The sequence below is a fragment of the Oryzias latipes genome, chromosome 7 (genome assembly GCF_053564925.1).
Source record: "Oryzias latipes strain Hd-rR chromosome 7, Olatipes_Hd-rR_3.1".
NCBI classification, from domain to species: domain Eukaryota; kingdom Metazoa; phylum Chordata; class Actinopteri; order Beloniformes; family Adrianichthyidae; genus Oryzias; species Oryzias latipes.
Window position 1 is genome coordinate 24,577,563 of NC_136243.1, and position 10,798 is coordinate 24,588,360.

The 10,798-nt window shown below is 40.2% G+C and overlaps 1 protein-coding gene across 4 annotated transcripts; it reads right to left on the bottom strand.

Moving 5' to 3' along the window:
• Positions 1-106: 106 nt before the first annotated feature.
• Positions 107-9,731, bottom strand: galnt6 (UDP-N-acetyl-alpha-D-galactosamine:polypeptide N-acetylgalactosaminyltransferase 6 (GalNAc-T6)). 4 transcript variants are annotated; one of them, XM_004070428.5, is made up of 11 exons: positions 9,556-9,731; positions 7,927-8,436; positions 7,371-7,543; positions 4,772-4,921; positions 2,771-3,005; positions 2,570-2,687; positions 2,285-2,485; positions 2,008-2,139; positions 1,816-1,917; positions 1,579-1,737; positions 107-680 (listed from the first exon to the last, which is right to left on the bottom strand). In XM_004070428.5, the coding sequence occupies exons 2-11, from the start codon at positions 8,406-8,408 to the stop codon at positions 567-569; spliced, it is 1,866 nt and encodes a 621-aa protein (XP_004070476.1). In that variant the 5' UTR covers positions 8,409-8,436; positions 9,556-9,731; the 3' UTR covers positions 107-566. The 4 variants fall into 4 exon arrangements, with proteins under 4 accessions (XP_004070476.1, XP_078806784.1, XP_020560289.1 ...); XM_078950658.1 differs by lacking the exon at positions 9,556-9,731 and adding an exon at positions 9,054-9,148; XM_020704630.3 differs by lacking the exon at positions 9,556-9,731 and adding an exon at positions 8,616-8,746.
• Positions 9,732-10,798: the final 1,067 nt, after the last annotated feature.

Consider the following 10,798-nt stretch of genomic DNA (forward strand, 5'->3'; position numbering starts at 1 on the left):
GTATCAAAAACGTTCCAGACTTAACATTTTAAAATGTTTTAATTCTAACCTGAAATTATCATTATACATCAGCTGTGATGTAAAAGAACTACTGCATCAGAGACCATTTTTGTAAACAAAGAAATATTTTTATTAAAAATAAACAGACATCTCTCACTCATACCCATCACATATAAACATTCACTATCTCACCCAACAATAAAATAATTAAAAATAATATTATTGGCAGAAACATGAGAACAATTGTGTAAAGGTCTAAGCATGTCAACATTTGCACTTGGCTTCCACCCAGAAATACAAAATTCATACTTGTAGTTAAAATTCCCCACCTTGGTCAAACTTCTCAAGTTTTTTTCCAATAAATACATTTAAAAACAATTAAAACCAACCCAACTTAGGGGCTTTCCACCAGATATGATTATTTCTAAAATTCCTTTTCTCGTTGGTCATCGCTAAATGTCCAAGTTCTCAAAGATCCGTAGCATCTCCTTCTGGATCAGTGTCAAATCAGCTTCAATGAGAGGGGTACAAAGTGCTAAAAGCCACCTGACTGTTATACTGGGAGGTCAGCTGAAGGCCCATTGCTGGTGCATATCTGCAGAATTACAGGAGTCCATGTATACTTTGCCTCCTTTCAGCTGTAAACATTTCCCACTGCTTGGGTTCTTCAGAAGATTTTCCTGTACAGAAAAAGACAAAACATTTTCCAGAACCAAGAAGATTAAATGAATAAAAGACAGATGCTTGTATGTATGCAACACCTAAGCGAATTACTCTCGTTCAGTGTGTTGAGAGGAGTGGGATGAAAGGGTCAGTAATGTCTGTGAGGCACACTAAGCCAAAAGTAACTTATTAGCTGGCAAGGTGGCTTTGTCTGAAAGTAAAAAATAAAAGTCCAAAGCTTTTAAGCTGGACAAAAAGTTTGGTATAAAATGCTGTCATCCATCTGTTTACACAATCTCCTGCTAGCTTACAGCCCCTCACATCTTCAACCTCACATTACTGGTGCAACTAAAATTGGCGAGCAACATTGGAGCTATCCAACCGTGCGGTTTGGAGCTAGATACCAGCTCAGACAGACATGGATCTACTTGTCTGCAAGTGGATTCATTGGAATGGAACAGAACAGTGAGCTTGTGGGCTGCTGATTGCAGATTTTACATAACAACTACAGGCTTTTTCCAGTGGCTTTTTTTTTCATCTGCTCCTGATTCATCACAATTTGAATAAATTAATACTCAGTAATGCAATTCTTTATATATGTACTCCGTCATGAGAAAAATGCCACGAAAACATGTTAAAAACACCAAAACACAATTTTTCTTGGAGTGGGTCTCTAAGAGACTTCTGTAGATGCTTGAGAAATCTTTTTTTACTGGTTTAAACTGCATCAAAGCTTAATATGCCCAGGTAAAGTGATAGTTTGAGGAACAGATAAATGCCGTGTTAGTGATCATCAGTACCCTCAGTATCCTTGTCTAAGATGAAATCTAGGAATTTTTTGACACAAAACTACAGTGTTCTGCACAAAGAAGGTTTTATCAATTGTCAAAAAGCGTGACTCGAGATGTTTCTCACCTCTGTAAAGATCCACTGCTGTTGAGGTGCCACATCGGTACCTTTCCCCTTCAGCTGGCACAGCTCAATCCTCACCTGCTCCGGATGGTCAAAGGCTTGAAGGCAAAGCTGCTTTCCAATGTTATGACGCAGCTCCTTATGAGACGAATACTCAAAGTACTGCAACAAAAGGTTTTCCAGTCACAACTCAGAACTCCAACTCACATTCTTCATTACTCAGACTCTGGTTTACTGTACCTGGTTGCCTCCCATGTTGTGACACATGTACATAATCACAGGTTTACCTCCCTGGTTGTTCTCTCCAACATCCAAGCAAGTATCAGATCCTAGGTTTTTAATCTGGTGAAAACAAAGACCAGGAAAAACAGTAAACAAATTGCCCTTTTTGTACACCACAAACAGGCTTATTGGAGCCCAAACTTGACTTACTGCTCCAAATTTCTCTGGGGTTAAATCCGGAACAAAGATTTCTGGGTAGATTGTGTTTAGATACCAGGAGAAGTTCTTGCAATGAAGATCTTCCCTCAACTTCAGACGATCAGAAATGTCTCCGTACTTTTTCTGTAACCAGAAAAAGTGTTTTTCTTTTTTAAACCCAAAAACTAGTGCCAACATTTGACATTTCATGTCATCCTTGCAGCAGGAGATTTGTAGTTGGTATGTTTGAATGTGATGAATGGCTCTGCTTCCACGTCTCTAAACGGACCTCCTGTGCCATAATTGCAGCGTTCTTGTTGCGGCGATAGTAGATCTTCTTGTAGTCGTCCATCCAGACCTCAGCGAGGCGCACCTGGTTTCGAGTGATGACCTCAGTGCCCTTGGGGAAGGTATGTGGGCTTTTTGTGCGGAAGACGTGGCCCACAACTGAACATGGGATGATCTCTAGTTGACCCCCACACTGCCACACCTGTGAAGCACACACAACGTTCAGATGAAATCTCAAAGAAATTTACAGTGTCATGTGAAGCTATAGGAAAATAAAAAGACTTACCCTAAAGGACATTTCCACATTTTCTCCACCCCAAATCTCCATTTTGTCATCATATGTTCCAATATGTTCAAAGTACTTCTTTGAGATTGAAAAGAGTCCTCCAGCAAAAGTAGGCGTTCTGAAATATTTATGGAAGACACAAAAGCCTAAGGTAGTTGAATGATTCTTTGTTCCAAGTGAAAACAACATGATCCTTCTTACTTTACAGGGTAGGTTTCGTCCTTGCGCAGCCTCCTTGCCTCTTCGGGGATGGCTTCCCAGCCAAACGTCAGGCTCCAGTCGAAGTTACCGCGGTTGTAGGCGCGATTAGTGGCAATAGGTTTGTTAAAATTAAAGTTATTGAGGTCAATAGTGGTGATTTCTGGGCTAACCACTGCAGTTGGTTCTTCAACAATGCGAGCCAAGAGAGGTTCTAGCCAACCATGGAAACACTCACCTATAAGCAAAAAGACAGAGGCAATAATGGGTTTATGTGTTCATATTAAAGACCCACTCCAAGTAAAAATTGTGTTTATGGTGTTTTTACACGTTCTTCTGGGATTTTTTCTTTTTTTTTTTTTAACTTGTCCTGTCCAACAGCTGGGCAGACAGATGAGAGCTGAGGGCCTCTTGTGTTGGACATATTTTACTTTAACAATAGGGGTTATTCATCTTCAGACAAACCAAAGGCATGACTGAATAAACCCCTTTTGTAATTGAGGCCAAACTTTATTAATTTCAATCATGTTTGAGAATCTTTGGCGTGGGAGCGGACGGAAAAGGAAAGAAGGGAAGAAAAGAGAGGGATGTTAGAGAGGGGGGGGTGATAGTGAGAGGGGGGGGGGGGGTAAGACCATGAAGCAGCATAGAGCAGACAAGTTTACTGGTTGTTTATCATTACGGTAAGGTTCAAATGTAGTACAAAAAGGGCGGGGCCCGTCCACACACACACTGAAATGTTATCAACACACCTGCTAGCTGTAAAAATGTCCACATGTCAACATGTACACAAAACAGATAGTGTTCACACACGCATACCTATGCCTTTAAACCAACTACTGTGAAATCTTTCATTCATTCAATCATGCAAACTATTAGCGCAAAGGTGAGCTAACACCAGTGCTCAGGTGAGTGTTTATGTTCTTTTAAAATGGATGGTGGAATGTGAAAAGAAGGAGGAGGAGCGCCCAGCCACCCCCACACCCAGACCCCGCCGCAGCAGCAGCGGCAGCCTGAACCCCCAACGCCACACGGCAGCAGGCAGGGGACAACCGCCCCCCGGGCGACCAAATCCGCCACCCAGCCCAGGCCTGGGATTTTTTGATGATGTAGGACAAGTATGAAGATAATTAAGCTTAAAATTCAAGCAATTAAACTTTAACATTTTGAAATTCAAATTTTTTGAAATTCAAATTCAAATTGCTGTGAATCAGGAACAGACGAAAAATGGCATGTGAAAAAGCTTGGAGATGTGATGTATAAGCTGCAATTGGAAGGCCACAAGCTCCCTGCTCCGCCTCATTCTAATGCATCCACTTGACACATCCGTGGATGTCTGTGTTTTCCTGAGCTGGCATCTGGCTCACAACTTCACGGCTAAATAGCTCCAATTTTTCTCACTATTTTTGCTGGTTATATTAGGTTAGGGGTTTCAGAGGCTGTAAGCTAGCGGGAGAATATGTAAACAAAGAAATGATGGGTATTGAGGGCAGGCTTACACCGCACCAACAGTCCCACCCACAACTCAGAGGAAAGTTTCTAATGAACTCCTTCCGCTCTACAGAAACTATGTCCTATGAAAAGAAAGTTTTTTTTATTTAGCTTAAAAATACCATACTTATGACTAAAAGACCAATGGGAACGCTTTTTAAGTGGGACTTTCAATGATAATAAAGTTAACAGATAACCTATGATGAATTGTGTCTCTATAATCACTGAGTACACCATTTCAACACAGCTCAGCCAAATTAGAGTTTTTAAAGCTGTTGTTTTCACACGGAAAAAGTTTCAGACATGATAACATTAAACTTTACTACCTGAAATATATTTAGAATTGCTGGTAAGTTTGAAATGGCAAACAGAAGTTATTACCCTTGGCAGTATTTTTGCTTGAAATGTTTACCTTGTCAGTGATATGACTTATTGAGGAAGACAAAGCTGGTTTATATGCCCCAGCTGTGGTGTATGTATTGCTGCTGAGGTCATGTGTGGGGGTTTACTTACAGTGTGCATCAAGAAAGGTGAGAACTTCAGCTGTGGCAATGCTGGCACCCAGCAGCCTGGCTGTGATGAGACCTTTCCTCTCCGGCTGCCTCACCACACGAACAATCTTTAGATGTTTCACAAAGTCCTCTAGTTGACTCTTAAGGTGCTCTGCACATAGAGAAAGAGATGTGTGACAAAACCTATCTGTGAAAACAACAGTTTCTCCAAGAGGAATCCAAAATAAGAAAAATCAAAACATTAAAAATAAAAATCACTAATTCTAAATTCTTAAGGAAGAAGTTACCAGTCAGACCACTAACAGAAAAAGAAAGAAAGAAACTGACACACTGCTGATAAAGTGGGCCCACACTTCCTCTCTGACAGCTTGTAGAAACACAGACAGATGAAACTAGTTTTTTTTTGTTTCAATTGAGGTGAAACTCCAAGCCACAAGATGCAAACTGCTAATAGAAAGCTGCTGCAGAGAAGTTGTGCTATAAAAAGAAAAATGTCTATGCTGCTTACAGCTGCGGTTGTAGAATGTTTAACAGACAAGAAAGTGTTTTGGCTTTGTAAATACCAAAATGACATTATTAAAAAAATCTAGATCTAGACATCTAAGATCTAACACAATCTATTGTCGAGTAGTACTTTTACTGAGTAATCTTCTTTGCCTCCAGTTTAAGAAGTGCAAAGTGTGTGTATAAAAGAACAAAAAACAAAATGCAAACCAAAGGGAGATATTTGGAAAAACCTATACAAAATGCAATTTTGTTAAGCCATTCATTTATTTTCTCAGCTTGTCCTCTGTCGTCATTAGGTAATGTAAATTTGCCCAATTCTTAAATGGATTTAGTACAAAAGTTTAACAACTTGAACTTAAAACACAAAGTAGAGTTTGACTGGTCTTGCTGCCACCTCAGCAGCACACGTTCAACAGATAGCCAAACGTTTTAATCATCTAGCAGATAACAAGCTTTTTGCTGCGTCACCACAGATAAATATTCTTTCATGGGATTTGGCAACACAGCTGTTTGTAAGGCGGAGTTTTCAAAACTGTATTCATTGTTAAATTGTAAAATCACAAAAATGTAGAATTAAATCATCAAATCTACAATTCAATTTTCTTTAAGAAAAAAAAAAAGAAGAAGGGTATTTTAAGTTTTAGTTCTTATTATAACTAAAGTTCCACATTTGCTACCTCTCAATCATTAGTTATGTGAAATTTGTTTTTCATAGAGAAACACTTGGTTTGGGATTGAAATTTAATTAATTAAAAGAAGTATTCATGTTAGATTCTAAACAGAATCAAAGTGTAAACTTGTAAACCAGGCCACCTTTTCTATCTCTTTCTGTTTTCTTTGTTCAATATAGTTTAACATTGTTTAATGACTTGATTTATTTTTCTGAAGGTTTTTCTGAGGTAGCAGAGGAGTAGGGACATCTTTAAAAAACTGAAATTTGACTGGAAGCCACCAACAGACAGAGAGAACAGCATTGATGACAGTTGTTCTGTTAGCCAATTACTGCAACATGTTGAGAGCATCTTTTAAAACGGGTAAAAAGTGTATTCTAGTGATCTCCACGGTTCAAATCTTGATACGGTCCCTTTAAAGATTTTCCTTTTAAAGAAGAGACAATCTCTCATCTCTGCCTGTGAGAAAGGAGGTTGCAGACAAGGGCAAGGGTTAAATTTGTGTTAAACACAGCAGATTTCTAGTTCTTTAGACAGCACTGAAAGAAGGAATCAATATTGTGCCATACAGGCATCAGGAAGTCGTTGATGAGCACTTCTTCATAGTTTCTGAAAGAGTACTCGAGTATTCACCACGTGACATCCTACTGTCATGTGTTGAAACAGCTTAAGGTCGTCTCTTTTGCACGACTGCCTTTACTGCCGCTGATGTTTTTTAAAGACCCACTCCAATGAAAATGGTGTTTTAACGTGTTTTTGTGGCATTATTCTCATGATGGAGGACATATATAAAGACAATTACGTTTAATTTGCATGTCTGTGCTTTTCTTCGTTCAAATCGTGGTGGATCAGGAGCAGATGTAAAAATGCCATTTGAAAAACCCTGCAGCAGTGATGTGGAAGCCACAACGACAAGCCGCCAGTTCTGTGCTCCGCTCCGCTCCGTTTTGATGCATTAACTTCTAGACAACTACATGTGTAGGTCTTTGATCTCCTCATCTGAGCTGGTATCTGGCTCAAAACTGTCCAGCTAGATAGCTCTGATATTGCTCACCATTATTGTTGCACTGGTAATGTTATTTTGGGGTTGTGAGGGGAGCTAGCGGGAGAGTGTATAAACAGATGGATGACTGGAAGTAAAGGCAGGCTCACTCTGTGCCAACTTTCCCAACCCCAAACTGAAAGGAGAATTTCTAATGAACTCCTGCTGCTGCTCTGCAGGAATAATACCCTAGAAAAGGACACTGGTTCTTTGATTTGAGCTAAAAACTGCATAGATCAAAAGATAAATGGAGTGCGACTTTACATAGTCTGTCTAATTTTTACACAACAAAAAAAGTCAAGCTTGGGAAAAAATGTCAACTTCCTGCTGAGCAACAGGTGACAGGAAGCTAATATTTAATATATGTGATATTGTTGTACCTGCTACACTGGCATCATCAACCAATATGATCTCTTTAAGGAGGCTAGCAGGAGATGTGTGAAGGACGCTGTAGACCGTCCTGAGGAGTGTGGACCAAGCCTCATTGTGAAAGACTATGATGACACTGGTGGTGGGCAGAGCAGGGCAGCGAGGAAACTTTCTCTCCACACACCTGCATGAGGGGAGGGGGAGCAGCAAAACCAAAAAGATGAGTGAGAAGGTTATCTGATCAAACAAACATCCAGCAAGGTTGTACACCGCTGAACACAACAGCATATTTGTTGCAAAAACAAGGCTTTCACAGAGACCTTTTTAAACAGGTCAGAGTGCAACTCCCGCTGACAAGCAGCTTGTTTCATGAACATGCAAATACTTTGAGTCAAATGCATCAATGATTGCAGTAAGAGAAACATGTCAGGCAAACTTATGCAAGTAGCACAAGTCTTTACAGCAGTCATATTTAAGTCTCAATAATCTGTGGGTTGTGCAAGCTAACATAAATTTTGCTAAAACTGTAATTATTCCCGACCACAAACTCTGATAATCTGCACTTACTCCGGAGGCCTTGTGTCTTCCCCAAGACTGCGGCTGAGCGAGATCCGGTCACTGGCAAACTGGTTGAAACAATGCCGCTTCAAGCCCTCCTCTTTCTCCTTCTCCTCCTCCGGGCTCATGTGCTCCTTATGAAATCCCCTCCCGTCTGCCCCAGGGCTTTGGGGGTCTTGAGGAGGTCTCTCCAGGTGGGGTTTGAGCTCACGCTGAGTGTAAAAGCCAGTGGGGCATTTAGTGTCCTCTGTGGGCTGCTGTTGTACCGGTGGTGGCTCTGGAGCTCCAATCTGGAAACCCATGTTGTTCACAGCCTCTTTGACCATGACTATCACTTTGTCCCTTTTGTTTGCCAGATCTTGCAACCAGGGATCCCCAGCAGAAGCAGAGCCCACATCTCTCTGGAGAACCACCAGCACCAACATGAAAAGGGTCCCTCCAAAGATCACCAGCTTCAGCGGGGACATGCGACGGCGCCAAAACACACGCATTTCCCAGATGATCTTACTGCTCTTGTGGCTGTTAAAAAAGAAAGACACTCTTGAGGTCAACCAACTTCCTGCTGTTTGAGCTGATCACTACACAAAAGCATTGTTTTAAAAGCTATTTTTAATATACTAATACTCCTCATTTGTATATACTCTTAGCTGTTCCTGAAAAACATAGACCGATATGATAGAAGTGAGAAAAATAATTACTCAAACCGGTTGGTGCTTCTCTACCAGCGTCATAGCGGTGAGTAATCTAGCCAACCCTGTTCCACCTCCTCCCTCTCGGTTGCTTTAGGAGACAGTCCCACAAGACAGGTAGAAAGAACAGGGGAGGTGGTGAGAGGGAACAAACACACCCCACCCCTCTTTGCACACCTGAGTTCACCTGTTCTGGTCACAGTCTGCCAAGGCCAATGTGTCAACAAATGAGTGAAGACATGTACCAAGCCATTCCATAAGTGACACGCAGACAGTTTGTTCACACAAGCACCAAATACACCAGCACTAATGATCAACTGCCATTTGGAAGAGGAAATGAAATATGCTACTTGAGGCATGACAGAACTTCTCCCTGCCATTGCACAAAAGGCCATTTCCTGTTCTGTCAACCTGCCTTACAGCAAAGCAAAGTTCTCAAGTCCCCACCTGATCACCAATCCTCCAGAGTCCTTATCTTGATCTTTCACATTTATTTAGTCCCAGACCGGATGCCTTCCATGCCTGATTCAAGACAGTTCCGCGTAAAGACAGGAACTGTCACTTCTGGGTAACCACATTCCAAACACAACTGTCAAAATTAAAATCTGTGGGTCATGCAGATCCCGGTGTGAGTGATAGGGATCAGGAGGGAGAAACTACCGTAGAGAAACATCCGTCTTGTTTATGGTATGTATTAATAAACTGATCTCGGTTCAAAAGGTTTAGATTAAGTCAAAAGCATAGAGCAAAAATGAAAGAGGAAGATCAAGATCAGCGCCTTTTGTGTCAAACTCCGAACTTTGAATACCATTAAAACACCGGTTTGACAAAAGAAGGAAATAAACGCCCCCAAAAAATTAATAACAGAAGACACAACTAACACACATTAAAAAAAAAAGTTTCAATGTACCTAAAAAACAAACAGAAAAGAGAGACCGCCGCCACTTACCTGGTTGTGTCCTACACCTGCTCTGCCGCACGAGACGCTCCAACTCCCCCCACCCCTCTCTCTTTTTTCTTCAGTACAAAGTTGCCAGGTCAGCCGGTTACCCGTCGCCCTTAAGTCTTTAAGAAGTCAAACTGGATTTGAGAGCAGTGTGGGCTCCCGGCTCTTGCTTTCGAATTAACAGGTGCCAATTTTTCCAAATAATTAGTGAAAGTGAGTCCCCTGCTGGTCGTTACTCACGCAGAAGCTTCCGCGAGCGTTTGGCGCGCGAGGGCGAGGATGCGTTCATTTTAAAATTACATTTTGCCAAATATTTGCACCGCTGTACAACACTCGTGATTTTTTTTGTGTAAACTTTATAACTTTAAGAAAAAAATGCCTAAAACCAACAGTTTAAAATTTTCTTAAAATATTGTATATTTATTTAACCCATTATTATTAATAGACTCTAAAAATATATTTGTTTTTTTATAAGCATTCATTAAACATGTGAATTTAGTAATAGAAGCATTTTACTATGCTTTCTATTACCTGCTATTAAACTCATAATAAAAGGCTAATAGTAAAATATATGGGAAAAAAACAGGGTTTTTACTTGAGTTTTTACAGACGTTTTTTGGGTGCAAAATGGTACTTCTCCCTAACTTTGTCCTTTTCTCTCTCAGGACTTTTCCCTTAAAGACATTTTTTTTCTTTTCGTATTATCTATCAAGTAATTTGACTATTATTTAAATACAGACCTGATTATTTACTCCTTCACATACCTCTTGTGCATGCGTTTGTATGGATGGTTGTGTTTCACCACAGGACTAGGGAACTTTGTGTTCCAGGGCAGCCATAACAATGACTTCATATTTCTGTGACAGCTGAAAATACCGTACAACATTATTAAACTTACCTTTTGTTGTGCTGAGATTTGGTTAAGCTGGACAATTAGAATATATTATTTTTATTTGAAGATTATCTAGATATTCAGTTTCCCTCATCTATTCATGTTTGCATTATATTCCAATAATCACTAAAGATAGTTGTTATTGTATTTTCATTTTTAAAGGATATGGGTGTGAACCTTCAACTTTGTCTAGACTTTGTAAGACTGATCTCTCTCAGGAGATGTGTGGTATACCTAAAAAACACCTAAAGCTTATCGAAAGCCATTAGATCCCTTTATTGTTTAGATCAGTTCAGGTTTTTTTTTTAAATGTCCTCTTTCAACTCACAATACTGCAAAGAAAGCTGATACTGC